At 38.5% G+C, this 21,623-nt stretch overlaps 1 protein-coding gene across 3 annotated transcripts in view; it reads right to left on the minus strand.

Moving 5' to 3' along the window:
* Positions 1 to 362: 362 nt before the first annotated feature.
* Positions 363 to 21,623, minus strand: part of LOC114857999 (guanine nucleotide-binding protein G(o) subunit alpha) — a 69,004-nt gene continuing 47,743 nt past the window's right edge. The window contains exons 5-8 of one of the 3 annotated variants that reach the window (XM_029154987.3): positions 16,695 to 16,823; positions 15,592 to 15,721; positions 11,770 to 11,929; positions 363 to 3,247 (exon numbers count right to left, since the gene is read on the minus strand). In XM_029154987.3, coding sequence (XP_029010820.1) covers positions 3,060 to 3,247; positions 11,770 to 11,929; positions 15,592 to 15,721; positions 16,695 to 16,823 — 607 coding nt within the window. In that variant the 3' untranslated portion in view covers positions 363 to 3,059. Of the gene's footprint in view, positions 3,248 to 4,884; positions 5,039 to 7,583; positions 10,733 to 11,769; positions 11,930 to 15,591; positions 15,722 to 16,694; positions 16,824 to 21,623 lie in introns of those variants that run through there. The other 2 variants (XM_029154986.3, XM_029154985.3) reach the window with 2 other exon arrangements.

The raw sequence follows: 21,623 nt of genomic DNA on the forward strand, positions 1-21,623 counted from the left end.
AATTGATGAATGTCCTCCCACTTATGCTATAGCAGGTTGAGGCAGCCAGCTGCTGGATGCTGAAAACAGCCAGAGCTTATTAAAATGTAATTACTGGAGATCATCAGCACAGTCCACATTGTCACAGAATACACAAACGCTAATCCTGGTTTTGTTCATCCCAATAAATTCAGTGTTTTTACACGTTTGATTCCAAAGAACCATCTCACAATGCACTTTACCAGCTGTTTTAATTAAAAGCAGCATTTTTGACTCCAGTGTCGACTCAGCAAGGTCACATTGTACGGAAATGATCATTTGATGGCGGGTTCCTAAATAACAAGACAAACACAATGATACTGAATGACATGAGACAAAAGAAGTTGGCTTTTTTGTAGTCATGAAAACAGTGGCTTTTTAATGTAAACACTACATTCGATTGGTTTTTCCAGCACGGACATCCCACATGAAATAACAACCATTCACTAAGGAGGAGTAGAGGGAGAGAGAGAGAGAGAGAGAGAGAAGCTGCACAGAAAAAGCATTCACTTGGTAAAGAACAGAACATAGAGAAGGCAAAAATAATTTAAAAAATGAAGGTAACAGGAACAGAATGCCAAAACAGGTATATCATGTCATTATACACAGTCATTTTCTTCTTTTTAAAAACTAGAAACCAAAGCGAGAGAGGTCTATACAGAGAGATGGAGATATAGATTGATGAGGGGTAACATAGATTAGGTTGGAGTAGATAAATTTCCAAATCTACTTATTGTTTGTGTGTATCTGTGTGTGTGTGTGTGTGTGTGTGTGTGTGTGTGTGTGTGTGTGTGTGTGTGTGTGTGTGTGTGTGCGAGCAAGTGTGATGTGAGAACTGTGCTTTTCATTGTAGACCTGGAAGGTGTTTGTCAAACTGAAAAGAGACAGAAAAGGAGGAGGAGGAGGAGGAAGAGGAGCAAAGGAGCATGACTTTGTACAGCGTCGATGTGTGGACATGCGGCGTCTCTAAGTAGCAAACGCGGCGAGAAACGTGCTCTCCCCAAAAGAAGTGGTTTGGGTTTTTATTTTTTTGTCTGAAATAATACAAAATAGATATTGTTATAATATTATATTTACTCGTTCTGATTCAGGCTAAAGTGAGGAAACGGATCTAATGCTAGGACACAGGCAAAACGGTAAAGGAGAGGGATAGGGGTTGGGGCACAGTTCAGAGCATTACAACAACATAGGGTCCATTCACCGAACCAGCTCGCTGTCAGACTGGAACCCTTTGTAAAACGTCTTATTTTAAAAAAGGGCAATATCCAGAAAAAATATTCCGCAGCTACAAAGCACAGGAGAGGTTTGCTTTTGAGAATCTTACAGAATCTGAATGATCGTTGTCCGTGTCATACCCATGTTTACTGGTTTTCACTATTGCAGGTGTAGATATTCTGTTGTTTTTTAAATTAATGCAATGTCATTGCTAGAATACCAAAATCTACTCTTCTAAGCTTTCTTCAAATCACCCACATTACTTTCCAAACCTTTAAAACTACAACTCACAGTTGTTTTTTTACCAGTCCCCACCCTGTCCCCTGAAGGAACCAATCACCACCCTCCTTCAACAGTTGCTATTCGCTTTTCAGATTTTTTTTTTCAGATTTTGCTATTTTTATTAAAATGATTTTTACTATTTGAATAGCATATATGTGAAGCTTTTTTCTTGATGTTTTTTGAATTAAGTGATCTCTTTATACAAAGGCTTGAGTATCTCATGCTATTGTGTCTTTAGAGGGGAAAGAAGGCAAGGAAGAGAGGGAAGGCAAAGAGTTCTGCCAGGAAGCCGGAGGGGGGTGGGGACGGGGTGGTCCTTTGACCCCGACATCTAAACGTCAGGGTTCCATGCAAAAAAAAACCCAAGAGACAAAACTAAAGTAATACAAGGCATGGTGGTGGTGTGTACAGTTAAAGAAAACAAGACAGTCAATAAATAATTAATAAATTAATTGACCATTATTGAATCAGGAGTGAGTTTCATTACACTGAGCATGTTAGTTAGTCTAGCAGTTATAACAGTGAGGAAGTTAGAAGTATAATGTTGTGTACTTGCGTAGCTATCTACAGTACAGTACCTCTAGTACATGGCACTGATAGGACATTTAGCACATTTCCTATTGGCTCTCACGCTCGACCTTTCCCAGTGATTGGATATTGGTAAGGCGAGATACAGGACAAGTCTCACTTGATGAGAATGACACAAGTTACTCGAGAACAAAAAGAAAATTGACAACAAACATCTTCAAAATGTCACGGCTAATGTAAACATAAAGACTAATGTCATAAGCTGTGTTGTCACTTTCAGGAGGTCTCACGAGTTTGTCAAGGTTTTGGCCGACCTGGTGTGTGTGTGTGTGTATGTGTTTGTGTTAAGTGCCTTTGACATTTTCACATATTTCTGCAAAAAAAGTTATTACATAATCCTCACTATTGCAACAAACAAACAAACAAAAATAATCAACGAATAAGAGTCAAGGTGAGGCAAAATGTGAATCAAAATCAGTGTACAGACAGACACTTGTAATAAATATACACACGACCAGCAAAAATAAAACTGAACTTCTATTCATAGTAATAAAAAAAAAATGCAACAAAAAGTATAGGTTTTGTTTTGTTAACAACAAAGATGTGGATGACAAAGAAAACAGAGAGAACATCAGAGAACAGAGGCTTTCATTGACTTTGTTCAGGAGGGTTTGAAGGCTGCTTCAGCGGCTCCATGTTTTCAACTAAAATTAATGTGTTTTCTTGGCAGCAGGCCAGAGGGCATCAGGAGAAGTCGGAGTGAGAAGAGACAAAAACTAAAAACATTATATATATATATTTATATATATATTTATATATGCATGTCTAATTTTTATAGTATCCTCATTATTAATATGTACCTAGTTGTATTTTTGTTTCTTTTCTCTTTAAATAATGAGCAGAATCATTATTATCATCATCATCATCTCCTCAGCAGTGTCAAAGGAACAGGAATAGGGGAGGGGGCAGGAGGGGTGGGAGAAAAGAAGGAGGACATTAAGGGGTAAATAGATGGCTCAGTACAAGCCACAGCCTCTGAGGTTGTTGGCAATGATGATGTCGGTCACTGCATCAAACACCACCTGGATGTTCCCTGTATCCGTGGCGCAGGTCATGTGACAGTAGATTTCCTTATTTGGAGAGCGATTTTTGCTCTCGAACTGGGCTTGGATATAAGCTGCTGCATCATCGTAGGTGTTTGGACCTAAAGGAAGAATACACACAATATAAGTCTTATTAATTTGCATTAAAACGTAAATAAAGGTTGGATACCAGGAGTTGAAATACAGTACTGCTAGTGTGGGAAAACTTTAACAACATGTTAAATAACATACTACTGTAATAACGCTCCTGACAGGTAACTAAATGTATTTCAGTTTGTTGAAATTGTTTCTGCTTCTACAGTAACTAACAAATGTGAAAGAAGAAAATAGAAGACAGCATTTGTGTAAAAATGTAATGACATTCCCTTTAGCCATTACTGGGGCAATACATTAGGGAGAACCATTGCAGTACTGTGAAAACCTCTTCACAAGACTCAGACTTCAACTCTTTGTAAGGAGTAATATGTCGACAAAGACTAAAGGCATCATGTAATAATATATAAAATGTGTATAAGCAGTGTGTGTCAAGGACTTGAGAGTAAACTCAGCAGTTGATTAATTGCAGAACTCATATAAAACTTACAAATGCAATGAGATGCTGACAGCTGCACCATGGGTCGGTTCTAATTGTACCCAGGTCTATTGGGGTTGGGTCTCTCCTTGTGAGTTGGCTTTCCACTGACCAAACACGTCTCCCTTCTCTCCTCACATGAAGGAGAAGAAACCTGTGTAGGTGCTTCATTGCCTCATTTCTGCCTCCTACTCTGTCACTGCTGTCCTTCTCAATGCAGGGATGTTAATGTTAAATTCAGTTGATTGTCTCTTTTTACACAGAGGTTCAGAGGTGGTTCTTCAAACCACCAACATTAACCATTAGGTTGTCTCTGTTGCTGAGGCCGAAAATCAAAGGGGCTGTAAGTTCTGAGCAGCCGCTTTGAATTAAAGTGCCACATTTCTTAGTAGCAGTACTTTGGATTGGAAGAATTGCTCTATGCAGTTCCAAAGGCTCCAACCAAACTACTACGTCAGGCAGCTGTTAATGAGTGGCCAGAAACTTTTAGAGGTTTTACAAACCTGTTCACTTCAGTGGATCACATTATTAAGCTCAGACAGTTGCTAGTCATTCATGCTTTTACTGTCTCCTTTACACTAGTGACCCCGCCATTACCCCTGCCTCAGGTTACAATACTTCACTGCTTTATATTGGTTTTCAGGCAGTTCAGCTCTTATCTTAAGGCCCCAATATGCCAGCTAAGCTATAGCCTGACTCTCAACATCAATCCATACTGGCCAGCCCTCCCGGTCCAGCTCTTGAGAATGAATAAGAATACCTCTGTGTGGATCACAGGTGGCTGTGCAGTACTAGTGTTTTCATTTACCATTTGACCTGCATTCAACTTTTTGTTTTAAATCTTAAGAAGTCTTTTAAAATCACACTTGCATTCACTGTTCTAGAGTGACGATGAGAAAGTTCTGCATATTGGTTTTGTCTGTATTATGATTAAATTTAAAACCTGCACAGCTGTGGTTGAGTCATATTTTCTCCGATTTGTCTGCTTCATCAGTCAGTCACGTCAGGCCATGTGGAGCTCTTCCTATAACGAGTAACTATATTTAATTTCACTGCTGCAGTTTTGTATGTGTTGTCTATGAAATGAGTTTGGTGCACCTGCCAGGTTTTGCTGTTGCTTGTGTTTGGGGAGCTGCTGATCTCACCCACGCATTTTTTTTAACTCACCTGTGTATTCGGGGAAGCAGATGCTGAGAGGAGACTTCTTGATCTTCTCTGCGAACAGATCCTTCTTGTTAAGAAAGAGGATGATAGAGGTGTCGATGAAAAACTTGTTGTTGCAGATGGAGTCGAACAGCATCAGAGACTCATGCATGCGATTCTGCAGAGGAAGAGGAAGAAGGAGGGACGCAAAAGATGAGTTCAAGTAAGATCCATAGAGCAGGTTAGAAGAGGATGATTAAACCAGAGACAGGAGGAAAAGTTGGAATATAGAAAAGTTTAAAACCACAACCTTTTCACAAACAGAGACAAGCTGTTAAACTAAAGAAAAATCATTATGTTATGAATAAATCTCACATTTCAGTTTAAGCTCCTTTAGTGCTATAATAAAAATAAATAAAAGAAGAGATAAAGGCATCAGCAGACATTAAACATCTTCTGCACAATTACTGGTTGAGCATCGTTAATTAAAGTAACGTGCTTGCACAGAGCACTGAGTCAGTGACACTGACTGCTGAGTCAGACTGCTGACACTGATTTCTTCCGCCAACAAAATGACGAAGTCTGTTCAGGAAACTCTTCCCGACATTAACAATAAATATAAGCTCATGAAAACAAACATGTCCTCCGGAAATAAACACTACTGTTTATTTAAGTCCATTCAAATATTCTGCCAATGCAAACACACAGGACACATGCACAAAATAGCAAACAGTGCTTGTGATGAAATACAACTCAATTAAATTACAACAGCATTGAGGGAGATACAGCAGATGTATTGCATCTACAGTATGTACAGCGCTAAGCTGGTGCACGCACACACACACACACACACACACACACACACACACACACACACACACACACACACACACACACACACACACACACACACACACACACACACACACACACACACACACTGAGAGATCTGATTTTGGAGGAGTGGTCTCTACAGCGCACACAGGTGTTGTTAGTAAAAGGCTTATATGTTTTTATCAGGGTTTGAGAGCATAATGACGACAAGGACAGTGAGCAGCCTATCCTCCCTGACTCTGCAAAGGTTTATTTCATCAACTGCAAACGTTTAGATGAGAACTAAGTAGATTATAAGACAAGGAAAAAGCCGTAGGACTGAATTTAAGACACAGGAGTAGAGTTAATTTGACACTAGGAAACATTTGGCACTAATTCAGTGTGAATTGCTTCTCATTTGGCTGCACTGGGACATATTCACAGCTCTGTGACTAAAAAAAATATTTAGTCGGCACAAAGAGCTTTCTTTTGTATCGGCACCAGTGTCCAGAGATGCAGCAGCACTGGACCTTTTTTCATATACCTGAATGCACCACTGATTGCATTATTATTATTATCATCAGGACAGGCCACCCAAAAAATCCAAATCTCCTTCATTACACCCCACAGCAGTTCACTACTAACCTCTGAGATTGAAATGGGACATGAGCTACTTTAACCATAAGCCTCTCGACTTCACCTGCTGAGGTTGTTTCACACTGGTTGATTGCTTTATCTGTAGTTCAGAGGTGATGAGTTAGCATACAAAGCACAAACACATATTATTGTCCAGAATGAGTTACCACGTCATAGTTTTTCTATTATTATATACAGTATTCTAACTATGTTAATCTATATTTCTGACATCCTGCTTCAGACGCTTTTGTGTTTGAGTGTTTTCTATATTATATTATTATCTACTTTTCTTTAGAAGCCTCCCTTTCTAAACGTCTAAAATATACACAACATTTTGTGAGGATGACAGTAAGTGTTATTGGGTTCATATTACTGACCTCTCTACCGTAGGCATCACAAATACATAGTTGACAGGTCACCGCAAAAAAGCTTTACACGATTTACAAACGGAGATGCTGCTTTAACACAAGTAAAAAAAAAAATCCTTTATTTTAATATTGTATATACTGAGTTTTTTTACTGTATGTACTGTAGCTGTAAGCCTTCACAAGCTGTGGTCCATCTAGTTTTATTTAAGGTTAAATAAGATGGCACAGACACAATAAGCTGTGAACTTACTGTGTCATTAGAGACTAAGTATTACTCATACTAAGTATTAGGGTCATACCATAATAACACTGAACACTGAATCAAATGCCGCTACTTTCCTGTTTGATGTGTAAATATCCAACTAGCAACAGCAGCCTGGGAATTACTAAATTCTTTCAATATTTTCTGGTTCCGTAACATTTTGTTAACTCAAATGATCATATTCTATTCGTTTATAATGTAAACCAATGTGTTGGCTAAAGCTGCACCTACAGTAGAGTAACAATGTTTTTTAATGGCTCTATTGTAATAGTTATTAGACTAGATATAAAAATGAATCCCGTTTAAATACATTATCCTAATGCATACAGTAAATAAAATGAGGGCAACTTACTTTTAGACGTATGAAGTGATTTAGTAAAAGCCACTGTAGCAGAAACATGGAAGCATCTCATTGTGTGAGCTGCCCGAGGTTAACACAGACATGAAAGATGTTGGAAGACAAAGCTCAAACAGTCTGCTGCTGCTGCCACCCTGAGGGTCACCACAATTTTAGGCACTTCCTTTCATCTGAATGGGAACTGAAGCTTGCCAAGTGCATGTGGAAAGACATTCAACCACAGATTGTGTCTACTGGCTACACTTTAGGAACTCAGATGTAAAAAACAAGTGAAATAGACACAAAAAACAGTTTAAACAAGGTTTTATCTATGCATTCAATGAGCGTGCTAAACTGAACCACTAATTTACAGTAATGGGCCATACAGTTGCAAGGAAATACTATAATTTTATTACACAACAGCAGCACAGAATTAGAAAGTTGTGTATTGTAGTCCAGAAACATTTGTTTGGTGTATAAATTTTACAAACAAGGTAAAGCCATTTTAATTTTAAACACAAATGCTCTATGCACAATCAATCAGTTGGGTCATTTCAACACTTTTGTTTTTATTGTTTTATCTCCAAACGCATGAATTATCACACTGATTACTTTAATTTAACATCATGACTGTAAAACTGTAACACAGAGTAGAACATGAATGGTTTCAGCTAAAGTGAGAGCAGGAAAAAATAGCAGAGACCTTTTGCTTGCTGTGGTAGTACTGTACATTATTATTTGGCACAAGCTAATGTTGCGACATCGTGAAGTCCCATGGTTACATCTGTGTCTTTGATGTGTGTGTGCGCGTGTGTATGTGTGTGTATGCGTGTGTGTCATGGGCCTGTGTGTGAGGAAAAGGTAGACAGGTGACTTCTGGGTAATTAGTCCACAGACACTGGCTCTACAATAACACCCATGGGCTAATATTCATGAGCGCACGCACGCACGCACGCACGCACGCACGCACGCACGCACGCACGCACGCACGCACGCACGCACGCACGCACGCACGCACGCTGACCTTTCTTGTACTTTTAACAGACACACAAGTAATAGCTATATAAAATTCATAAGCGCACACTCACGCCCGCGTGCACGGACACGCACACACTAAGCAGGCTGATCAACAGCCTCTGGCGCTCTCTGTCTCTAATTAGGAAAAGTTGGCACAGATGCGGTAGGAAGAGCTAGTGATGTCATCTACCTGTTTTTAAAAAGTGGTAGCTGGGAGCAGATTGAGAAGACACGCCCTTGCTGTTTGAGGGTTGAGTGGGGAGAGTGGAATAAAGCCAATGTCCTGGACATAAATAAATAAAGGAGCTCTCTCCCTCTGCTTGTCAGGGAGCACTCACGCCAATAAAGCAGTAAACACACTCTGCTGTAGCAATTCAAGTGAATCAGACAAACAGTTCAGCCTCTATATGATGCTATTAACCATTGCTTCTGAAGAGAGCTGATGACATTTTCCTGGTATTATGAATGTATCTTTGACTTTAATGCCAAAGCTTCAATTTGAACTGTTGCCACAGAAAGCACACGTCATCCTTAACATCAGCTGCACGCTACACCAGACTTCAGTCATACAGTGCCTTTGGGATGACCGCAAGCTGGCAGAAATGAAAATCATTCAGTACAAAGCAAAACATCAGGGCTACAAACAATAGTCACACAAGGTTGACATTATAGTCCCAGAGGACTATGTGTGTTCACCGGCCCACAATCTCACAAGCTCACCTCTGGCCTATTAAAGCAGAGTAGTGAACAGGGACAGGCCACTGAGCAGCCCCACAAAATGGATGTGGCCCCTGGGCCCTATGAAGTCAAGCTCTACTAAAGCATAACCTAGAAATTGTCTGCCGAGTCATTACACTAGCTTTTGTAGATCTCCGTTTAAAGAGAGTTTTTAGTGGATCCATGCAAGCTCCAACACAAGAGCCTGAAAAATCAATCTCATAATATGAGAAGAGGTAACAGTCTGCAGAGTACTAGCAGAAACACTGTAACAACATCCTTTGCTATAAATTAATGGGGGGTATACAGTAAATGTACTGTATGACAGGGAAACAGCAGAAAATATACAGAGCTTTTTCAAAAGTACAATTTTAGTCATAGTCTACTGCGTCTACTGACACAGTTGACTGGAAACACTCATTTATAAAAGTGTTTTACTAAATGACTTATAATAAGACAACATTGTACTTAAATAACAAAATTAAATAAATATATTTTTGAAATCTGCTAGTTATTGTTGGTGCATGAAATAATTTTGGATGCTACCTACAGGTACAGTACAGTACGAATTCTGGGCTTTAGGTTTAGGACAGGTTTTCAAAGTGTGTTGACAACTGGTTGCTGTCAAATCTGATTAACAAAGGCATCACACGTATATACATGGAAGTCCAAAATGACCATAATTAAATCGAGATATGACATTTTGAGCTAACTTTTCCAAATGAATCTCTCAGTGAATCTCCCTCTAACAGTGTCATCATCAACTACTTGCATGAAGTCATTGTTAGAGCATGAGCACCTGATTTGAAATAAATATTGCTTTAAGTAAAACTATTACTGTAGAAATTAAAACATTTAATAATAATGACTTAATAATGATTTTTATTTTAAGGTTATCTCTCTGCAAATCACCATTCAATTCAAAATGTATAGCATTAAGTGCAAAAATGTTGATAGACGCTGTACTGTAGAGTGCAGTGTTCACTATACAACAATGTGGAATCGACAGCAGAAAACTAAATAGAATAAACTACAAGGCCCTCAGCCTAATAAAAGGAGGAGCTGTGGTTGTAAAGCAGGCACCTTAACAACCAGGCTGCAAGTATGTCGCATTACATGCAGTTGTTTCAGTGTTTTCTTACCAACACCTAATCCAAACGTGAAATTAACCTGAAACGTGGTAACTCAGACCTCAATTCAAAATATCTGGAAGGTTTCTGGGTGGATGAACGACCATCACTATATCAGTTTTTGTTATATTGCTATAAGATGTATCCCTAAATATATGGAAGTTTAAACACTATGGGAATTTGCGGCTGCATTTAAAAACTTAATAACTAATTAACTTAACTTAACTAATTAAAAAATTAATTTGAAAATGGCCCGCCAACCAAAAAAAAACAACGAAAACACACACACACACACACACACACACACACACACACACACACACACACACACACACACACACACACACACACACACACACACACACACACACACACACACACACACACACTTAACAGTATCATCAGAATAACAGGCCACAGCCCCGAAGGTTATTCGCTATGATGACATCAGTGACTGCATCAAAGACAAACTGGATGTTGTTGGTATCTGTGGCGCAGGTCACGTGGGAGTAGACCTCCTTGGTGAGTGACTTGTTCTTAGTCTCGTATTGAGACTTGATGTAGGCAATCCCTTCCAGGTAAGTGTCTGGACCTGAGGAGAGACACGCAGAGATGAGGGAGCTGTATAGTGGGAGTCAGGAGAAGGATTAAAAGCAGGTGTCATCTCAACCTTTGCACCAGTGGGATGTGCCACATTGTCTACATCAGCACTATTTTCTGAAAACATAACCTTTGAGTTTCTTGCTCAGCACAGACACAGCTGAGCTGGTGTGTGGAGGACTGTACTTTCTGCTAGCCAAGCTGCCATAAATATTACTTGTGCAGCTTTTTCTATCAAAACAAAAACGTTGGTTTTTCGAAAGACAAATTCAATGTGATGTTGCTGAATACTGCCAATGAATTTTAATAATAAAGCAGAAGATGAATGCAACAGATGAGCTTCTCCGGCAGAAAAGATGGATATTGATTAAATGTTACAGCTATACCTAATCTACTATTTGGCCTTTTGGTTAAACTCCATTAAGAGCTACATGAGATAGTTCTCCCTGTAATACAATAATCTGGCATGAACTGGATTTAATCTGGGACTTTAGGTACTGTAGTGGTACCGTTTTGGGACAGAGTCAGATCTAAGTGAGTTGAGTCATTTCCTCTGGTGTTCCCAAAATCTACTTGGCTCTGAGCCTGTAGAAGCACTGTGGCTTGTCTTTATACGAACAAGTACGCAGGTCGTGTAAATGGAAGAAGAAGAGAAGAGGCAACAGGCCTGGAATCCTAATTCTCTCTTTCTCACAGTGTCGGGCCTTTTCCATCTTGCTTTCCCACAGTCGTGCTTTAACTAATTCCTCACAGTCTTTCTCACGTTGTGTGTTTTCCCTGTGTTGTCTTGTCTCTCTTACACTTGAGCTCCTCTTCTTTGGACTCTCAGTAACACTCATGAGCCCATTCAGACTTATCCGCTGTTTTTTTCTTGCCTGAGCCTAAATTATATACTACAGTATATGAATGAGGTGTAAATTATGTGACCTCATCATAACCCCTCATAACCCCTCATAAAATAAATGATTGTGTGCAGAGCTGCTGGTTTGAGAATCATAATATCACCATTCAGCATACAGAATAATTTACATGTACCAGTGTATTCAGGGAAGCAGACAGACAATGGTGACTTGGGGATCTTCTTTTCAAAGAGATCTTTTTTGTTGAGGAAAAGGATGATGGAGGTTTCCCTAAACCACTTGTTGTTGCAGATGGAATCAAAGAGCTTCAGAGACTCATGCATGCGATTCTGCAAAAAAGATATTAGCATGACTTAGCATGAATTCAAAAATACACAATCAGCCTTGCAAGCACATAAACACACCCCTAAATTAGCACATATCATTTACAGTCAAGGTTAAGGGGTTTAACTAATGCATTTGATTAACTGTTTAACATCCTATATTAAACACACTCCTCTGAAAGGTTCAAAGACAATTGGACAAGTTAACAGAAATAAAAGACTACAAAATATACAAATCATTTGTAGTGAGTAACTTCATACAATCTAGAGACCATGGAGCAGTTACTCCAATTAGACATTATAGCTGACTTGAGCTCTTCCTGGGTTTTCAGTTGCGCCTTGAGTAAGTGAAAGGCTGCTGTGCTGGGTTGAGATCAGGTCACTGTCAGCTCTATCAATTTGACAGTATGTGTTTCAATATGATAATAGTACATGGGCAGAACTCTAGATTTCTAGAAACGACCACGCTACTACATTACTGTAGGTTGTCAGTCAAATGATCAATAAACCTAGTTCCACTGACAAACATGTCCATGATACAAAACTAATATGCCAATGTAAGTCTGGATCTCCCAGACAATATCAGTGTCCAAAAAACACATGCACACCAGCCAGAAAAGCATAAACACGAAGAAGAACTGAGGAAATAAAAAAGAAGAAGAAGAACAATAGTACTAAGGAGTTCCCCTTGCCTGAAGAGAGCATCAGCATATTAGTAATAACTGTTTGTTATGAAAGCATTAAACAAACCTACCCATTTAAGCTGTGAATTGTGAATTACATTCTATATTACAACCATGAATCATCATAAGCTAAATACTGTATGGAATTTGTAAAGGTATTCGTATTGACTTCATTACAGCGTGGCAAAATGTCTGTCATGTCCAAGAGATTATGTAATCTACATGTTTTAGTCTGAAAAAGGTCAAATGTAAACTAGCTGCTGGAATTAACATTTGAACGGTTCTACTAAGATTCATATTATTGAAGAAAACTTTGGGAATAAGCTGAAAGCAGTTCCTCTCTGGTTATGACCATTATTTACATAATATATGCATATATGAGTAACAGTGATCAATTATTTAAAGGCAAATATAACAGTAGCAAACTTTATTTATTTCATCACATGGAATGAGTTTAATTAGACAAGTAGCAGACAAATACAACATGCTGTAAAATATTTACAGATGTTAAGATTTAAAATTACAGTAACTTGTTAAACTGACAATTTACAGGCTTGGTTCACAAACACAATGGCACTGCTTTCGACTCTGGATGAGTGCATTAACCTACTAGAAGGTTTCATACCTGTCTGTGGGTGGAGCTTCTGTAGAAGATCTGACTGCTGATTGGTTAGAGAGGACAGTCGATGGCGAGAGTGACAGGAGTGGAAGGAGCCAAGATGCTGCAGGGCCGAGCTTAAAGCAGGAACAGAACGTGCAAGGCACCCAACCCCACCCATATCCCACTTCCCTTGTATAGCAGCCCCCCACACACACACAAATTACCCCCCCCCACACACACATCTAGTGCTGAAAAGAAAGTGTTTAGAGGTAAAAGGACAAGATACAGGCAGTTTTCACAGAGAGCAACTGTCATTTCAGAAAATAAGCTGTATACAAAGACAGTGTTTCAACAAAAACAAGACAAGGAAAAGCCAAGAAAAACTAAATGCAAGCAGTTCTTGAATTGAAAGAGGGAAATTATGAAGCAAGTAGTATGAAATAAACTGTCTGTGTGTTCGCTCTTGTTACATTGTGTGAACCTGAATATGTATTTTCTGACCAAAGTAAGGAGAATTTAAAGAGCTGTTTGAGGGTTAAGATTTGGTTTTAGGGCTAAGGTAGGAATGAGGTGAAGACACCTTTTCCAGTTCTCAACTATGAGTTGTTGCATAGTTGCAAGGTGTAACATTAGAAATAAGTCAGAATTGAGCTTTGGTTGGAATTAAAGCAAAGCTTAGACCTTTAGTTTGATGGTTGGGGTTAGTGGGGGCATTCGGGTACATAATCTTTCATAACTATTCATACTGTATAAGTTGTTCGTTTCTAAAGAACACCATGTTTTTCTTAAACTTTAAGAATTACAAATGTAAATATATAATATAAACTGCATTTTTAAAAAATGCACACGTTTTAGCTTTCATTCAAGTCCTTTCTTCATTTTCATTTTTCACATCCTTCTTATCCGTCTTTGTCAATAGCATCGTAAAAATTACAGTAGCCTTGGACATTTAAGGCCATGTAAACATACCTTATACTCAATCACTCACCTAAAATTAAGACTAAACAACCTTTAAATAACCTTTGAGGTGTTTGAGCTCTTCCAGTTGGATCAAGTACATGAAGCGCATCACTGTACCATTGCCTTTACTATAGAGTGTTATTTTTGCCAAAATATTTTACTGTGGAAAGTAATATGTAATGCCTGAATGGCTGGCCACGAATGTGTCAGATTGTAGAACTGACAGCGGACGTGGGAGTTGGGTTATTGGTATTGTAATTAAAACCTACGCTAATAATAACACGAGTGTTGAGGATATATTATCATATAAAAAAACATCACAAAACAAACAAACAAAAAACAGATCTGCTTTTATTGTTGTTTGTTTGTGTGACTAATATTTTTCTATATGGGGAAAATGCATTTTGCAGCTATTGCCTTGTGTTTGCTTTATTTTAACAGAAGGTTGTGTCGCGATATGACAAGAAAATAGCTTCCAAATTGAAATATGTCTTATCGTTGCAGTGCATACCAGGATTCTGTGTTATAATGGATTTCTCCTTGTATGACTGTTAAATAAGCAGTCTGATGTTCTTTGGGGATTATACTTTCTGATAACACAGGTAATATAAGTATTATTTACAAAAAATCTTTCTATTAATCAAAAATCTTATTTAAGAAATATTTAAGCAGATAAAGAGAAAAGAACGTCGAGAACAAGCTAAATGAACTAAAATCAAATATTTGGCTGAGTGGGAGCCTCTAACATGATAAATATGTCCTATCATCACAAGGATGTTTGTTGAGGCATGTATTGCGTGTAAAAAAAGTTGTAAATTAACATAATTTCCCTGCCTGGAATTCTAAGAGGAGGCACTTCAGGGTTATAAATAGCAGTCAATGCTGCAGCTGGTGTGTTATATCTTACAGTTTTATCTTTACATCACACTTTGAGGTGACATGGGGGTAAAGTATAAATGAATAATACTTTGCTTAACATTCCCTACAAAAAGCACTCAAAACACAATTAGCAATATACCAGTAAATAATATACATAAATGACCAAATGGGTACTGCTATGGCATATTAATTATTCAAAATACAATAATGTGACTTAGGTAGTTGATTTGCATCGAGAAAAATGACACACATACAGTAGCCTTATATATATATTTGCATAGTGAAGTTTCTGCACCAGTGATGGATGAATCACCTATAACAAATGATTCCAAACATTGTTTTAAATATGGCCTAGTAGTATGCTGTGGATTTATTTTCATTGCCATGATTTAATATGCATGTACATAGATATAGCCACTGAATAGCTTGTACTATACAAAACTGACTATGTATAGTACAGTAAATGGGTCAAAAGGTTATATAGTGAGAGAGAAGCAGCAGAAGTGAGAAAGGGTTAGGTAGACTGAAAAAATATCTGTTCTTACCGTGGTCTCATCTTCATGCAGCACCTGGTCATATCCACTAAGTGCCACACAGAAGATGATGGCCGTGACGTCCTCGAAACAGTGGATCCACTTTTTCCTCTCCGACCGCTGACCTCCCACATCAAACAGCCTAATAGGTGGACAAAGAGACAGTTGTTAATCAGTTATTAGTTTTGTTGACTATAGTAGTTAGTGGTGTCAGTGCTGTCATCTTATCTGCGGTATCTTTAGCAGTGGAATATGCAGAAGGTTAAATATCACAAGTTACTGTATGGTTCAAGCGCAAACCAACTGTACCAGTGGAGGTGAATGATTACTTTCGGATACAGACTATTTTCATTGTGATTAGAGAAAATCAGAAATTCCAGTTAAATATGTGATGGGTATAACATTAAGTATATTGATAGGTTACATCTAATACAAGAATGATGTACCCACACACTGTCTGCCTGTTATAGAAACAGAGCTGACATTATTTAGGCTTGTCTATGCAACACACCCAGCACTTCGCCTACTCAACTACAAGAGCACCAACAAACTGCATCATCAGGCAGAACTAAAAATTCTTTGGATCAAGTGCGTGGTTATGCATCGAATTCACAACAAACAGTGGTGTACAATGTATGACACTGAGAAATAAAGAGGCGAAGTATAACAAACACGTGTGATGGTGCAATCATCCAGAAAAATAATTGCTGTTTACAGTTTATTAACCTCTGTGCATCATGTGCCTACCAAGATGTACATGCACAAAGGAGAAGCAGGAGTCAGTAATTAAATGAAAGGTCAGGAAGCCTTACCTAACACTAACCCCCCCCTCTCTTCTTTTCCTTCTACCATCCCATAATGCATCTCCTGTCCTCATTCCCACAGCTTCTGTGTCTAAATCAGTCTAAATTCTGAATCAGATCTCATTAAAAAGGCAGGCAATCAGGAACATAGACCTTTATTTAAAGCATTTAGTTTTATTAATTACAGAATAGAGCACTGCACTGCATGTGCGGATAGAGAAGCAGGCAGAGGACGCAGTGGAGGACAGAAACACAATACAGGAGATGGCAAAAGGAACCCACACATCTAAAGACCCAGAAATTAATACTGACCTAAAGTGGAGGTTCTTGAAGGTGAAGTGTGTCTCAACGATGCCTGTGGTCTTGACTCGGGTCCTCAGTATGTCCTGCTCTGTTGGCTGGTAGTCTGCTGCACCAATACGATCTAGGCTGTCTAGATAGCTGCATACAGGCAAACAAAAAAAACATTAAACCCAGCATTTTACCCTTAGGTTAGCTACAGTAGCAATGAGTAGGCACACAAGACTGTTAGGGGCTGCACTACGAAAGACTTAAAAATGTTACGTTATAAAATAATGCAACATTTTTAATGAGCTAACAACAGCTTAATAAGCTGCAATAGATAAAAGAAGAATTGGTCACTTGTCAATGATGACACGAGTGTGTGTCTGCATCACGGATGCCTCTATAAACTACTGTAATAGTTGCTCTGTACATTTCTTTTGTCAGTGTCATGTAGGCCTGACTCACCGATAACACAGTGAGTATGAGGGGGAGGCGTGTGATCACTTACTGTACATTGGCACGTTAGGGGTGCTGTAATCCAGTTTGCATTACATTACCATGAAGTATTTTGAGGCTCAGGTGGGTGACACGGTAGGCATAATGAGAACAATATGTCATGTACCAGCTGCATGACTGTCATCACAATGGTAGTAAATACTCTGGTCTACTGCCTGCAGTGGAGTCAGTTTCTAAGCTATACTTGCCTCCACAGGAGGTACTGTAACAGGTAGAGGTCAGCTATACATGAATGACTGGAATACAGTAGGTGGGAAATCTGTGTACAGTACTGATATGTACTGACTGATATGATCACCTCAGCCTTTTAATACTCATATGCTACAGAGAGTACGGAGAGTATTCAGACCCCATTACATTTTTACTGTTATATTGCAGTCATTTGCAAATCATTTAAGTTCATGTTTTTCCTCATCATTGTATGCACAGCACCCAATATTGACAGAAAAATATAGTATTGTTGAATTTTTTCAGATTTATTAAAAAAGAAAAACTAAAATATCACAAACGGTAAGTATTCAGACCCTTTGCTCAGTACTTAGTAGAAGCAACCTTTTGAGCTGTACCTGAAGCATTGGGCTGTCCTTTGCCCAATGCTTATGCTAAGACAGTAGAGTAAGTCAGGTAGAATGACAAGAGAAGAAAATAAAACTACATTGCACATCTATCTAGAGTAGTAAATATTAACTGTTACTTATAAATTTGCTGAGAGCGTTTTTTCCAAGCCCTGAAATGGATGCTGAGCTACTTTTAAGAGAATGAGAAAAAAGGCTACAGTAGATACCAGAGGGGAGGGAGATACTCTGCTTATTGCATAGACGCGCACACAGCTTCTGTGATAAGGACTATTGATTATACAGAAAGGAATATGGGTTAGAGTTAAGAGAGGAAGTCAATACAGAGAGCTGAAATAGGAAGGATGAAGAGAAGGTGAGAGGAGGAAAGCAGGTTGTTTTTCTCCTTAATACAAACAAGTAGCAGCTTTTGAAATGCTACTGTACATTTTACATGTGGTCTGATCCAAGTACTCAAATTATTTACTGTATCAGAACTAGAAGTAATTTCATTACAGATGTTGTACAGATAAACAATCTGGTATTCAAAACAATATTCAAGTTTTAGTCAAAGTCACAGTGGGTCTTTTAATTAATCTATTTTGGAAATAGATGAAAATCTTATTTTGGAATACTGTGTAATACTGGATACTACTGAAGTACTGTAACTACTAACCATGATAATCAGAAGGTAGAATTATGAAACAGTACAAAGTTGAAGAAAATTGCAAAGTAGAATTCCAAGCAATGTCTGCATCAAAGGTAAGTAATGCAACTATAAGGGAACAGAAGAATACCAGCAGTGTCAGTGTGGGCAATAAAATTATAGGTTCATTGTATGTAACAAATTAACATGAAGAAATATTCTGGTGCACACGTAGCACAGGTCTGCTTTAACATGCATTCAACATCTAAACAAGTAAAGAATGATGGTTCTCAGAAAACTGCCATAACTGTAGAAATTAGCCAATGTGGTTTGTGTATTTTTTCATGCCCGATTTCATTTCTTGATTAGCGTATCTAGTTGCCAACCTTTTCTCTATCCTGTCAGAATCCACCAGCTGTAAAGAACTGAAACCGAAATAAGCTGCAGTTAGATATTTTTACAGACAAAGAAAAGTGATGAATGTCAGTCAAGGCCGTCAATATTGTTGGACTTTAGGGGTGTGACTTTCACAGCTTTTATTGTCACAGGGAGGTGAACTATGCCAGCTTCTCCTCTCTACATGCACGACCTGAGGGCTGCTGCGCCCTGACAGTTTACAGACCATCACTTTATTCTGAGGGTTGCTGTCATCCTTCTTTTCATGGTGTATCAGGTAAATTAACACCAGATGCCAGTGTTTACTCCGCTCATATCCCTGGTGATGTAAAGAATTGATGATTATCACTAATAGAGTGTGTAGCACAAAAAAGAATGATACCCGTGATGTTATAAGGATTAGTGCATTGCGTTTTTCCAGCTCAGCAGGAGCAGCAGTGCTCCCACACGTAAAACTTAAAAAAACTTGTCACAAACTTTTTCTTATGACACTGTCCAGCCTTTAAAACATACAGTGTAGGTCAGGGGTGCCTACGCTTGTCTGGCTTGGTGCAATACAATTCAGTACTAAGCTTATTCTAATGACCTGCACTGCGTGAAGCCAACTGCAATCAACCGCACACATGTTGGGACCCAGATGTCAGAAGAAAACATCTTTCAACCAAGTGTGAAATGCCACAGTGAGGATTAGATGATAGACTAACATGTAATACATATGTTTGAATGATTACTCAGTACTGAAATAAAGCCCATTGCAAAATCATAAATAATACTTAAATACATTAGCTGTAAAGTATGCAGTTGACCACCAAAATGTGTGTGGCATGTATGTTTTCTACAGGATCAGTCCAAAGAGGGATGGCCCAGCTGCCCAGCTTCACAGCTGTTGCTAGGAGACAAAGCTTCAGATGGTTTAGATATGTGGTGTTCTGACACACTAAGTAATTAAACACAGCACTTGTGATTTTACTTATGATACAATGAACTACGTCATAAGACCTTAACAACATAGAGGCTATGATTAGTTTCTGGTTATCATTTTAAGCACTGAAGAAACTACAAATGTCACAACTGCCCAAATTGTGGCATTTTTTTGTTTTTTAGCCTTTCATGAAGACAGCTGACCTTAAAACATTACATGATTAAACAAGTCTATGATGCCAGAAATGGCTAAATGACAGATCTCCCAGCAGGAACACTCTATTGAAGTTGATATGGTGGAATAAGCTTTACATTATGGAATGAAAGGAAACTCAGTGAAGTTAAAATAAAAAGTGCATATACTGTAAATAATCAATATATGCAGTAAAAATGGTATATGATGCAATATGTCTGACATTTAACTTCAATCAGTTCTTAGCAAGCATTCTTAAACTGCTGCTATTAGTGGGCACTACTGTATGTGCTCTTGGTACTGTATATTTATAGAGTCCATAGTCTGGCCCCGTAGTAGCTTAAAAAAAGGCCAGATAAAGTAGTGACTCTGTCATGTGTGACGTGGTTATGTTAGTTATTGGTAATGGATGCCAAGCGGGTACACGGGTGGGGATAATTTATAGACAGAGTGGAGATTTATTGTGGTAAATAGGTCAGTACATCCAGGGCCTTTTGCACATAGATAGAGACAGAGTGGTGGCTTCAGGCAGCACTTGCTGTACTCAGAACGGTGCTTCTCTGCTTTCTATGCAATACAAACACAGTACATGCATGTGTGGTCACAAGCACCCACCCGAGCACTACACAATAACCTTCTTAACCAAAGAGTTTGAACACGTTTTCAAGTGTGAAGCAGTAGAAGTAACACCTGACAACTGAACTGTTTACGACAAAACACACACAAGATGTTTGCCACACTGAGAGACCATTTCTCTTTCAGTACTCATCATTCCTTACTTATTCACCTGTCTGTTTGCACGTCATTACTCATGCTTAACTTTTTTTAACGTCTTTCTTGTTAATTTCTTTCTCTGCATTCTGCCCCTAATGTCGTTTCTGCAGTAGCTTTGCTTTTACACAGTTTGGGCAGTATAATTATGTACAGTCCTGTAGATGTGATTTCTTTTTTTTTTTAATCCTTTATTATTTCACTGATTTGACTTTTGAAGTGTGCATCCATTATCATTGTCATGCTGTCAAGCTATCATTGGCGTGATACTGTCAGTGTTGGTTTTTTACTTCAAATAAACCCTCAATGTATACATGTTATCTAATTCAAAACCTACTGTTCAATCCATTCTCCACATCCATGCAGTGTTACGGCACAGGAGTGGTGTAAAGTGTGTTCACAATGACGTAATGACGGAGTCTAGCTCAATCCCTCCCTTTATTCTTATGCTCGACTTGATGGATGGTACAGTTTTTCATGCACAAACATGGCACTTGAGGGAAGTGACCTCCCCCACTCCTTCGTATTGCTCTCTCCCTTCTGCCTCCACCCACACAAAGGCACTCAGCATTAATCTGGCACACCACTTGGCTGTGTGTTGATGGTGAAAATGTATTCGGATTATAAATGAATATAACCGTTTGTGGTATAAAGAATGTATTCAACTTATACTGTAGGTTTCTTTTCTTCCAGTCTTAAAAAAAGAACTCAGCTGGGCAGTTGGCCCACATCAATGTGGTATTTCTGCATTTCTATTTTATGATGATGCACATCTTTCCCATATGGCACCAAATGTATTAATTTCTATTATTCTATAGATATTGGATTAGATTAATTATATATTAATTAATCTATTAATTTTCATTTTTACGCAGATGATACTCAGCTATATATGTCCTTGGAACCAAATGAAACAGATCAACTAGCATCAAATCCTGGATGTCCCAAAACTTCCTTCA

This window comes from Betta splendens, chromosome 6, assembly GCF_900634795.4.
Source record: "Betta splendens chromosome 6, fBetSpl5.4, whole genome shotgun sequence".
NCBI classification, from domain to species: domain Eukaryota; kingdom Metazoa; phylum Chordata; class Actinopteri; order Anabantiformes; family Osphronemidae; genus Betta; species Betta splendens.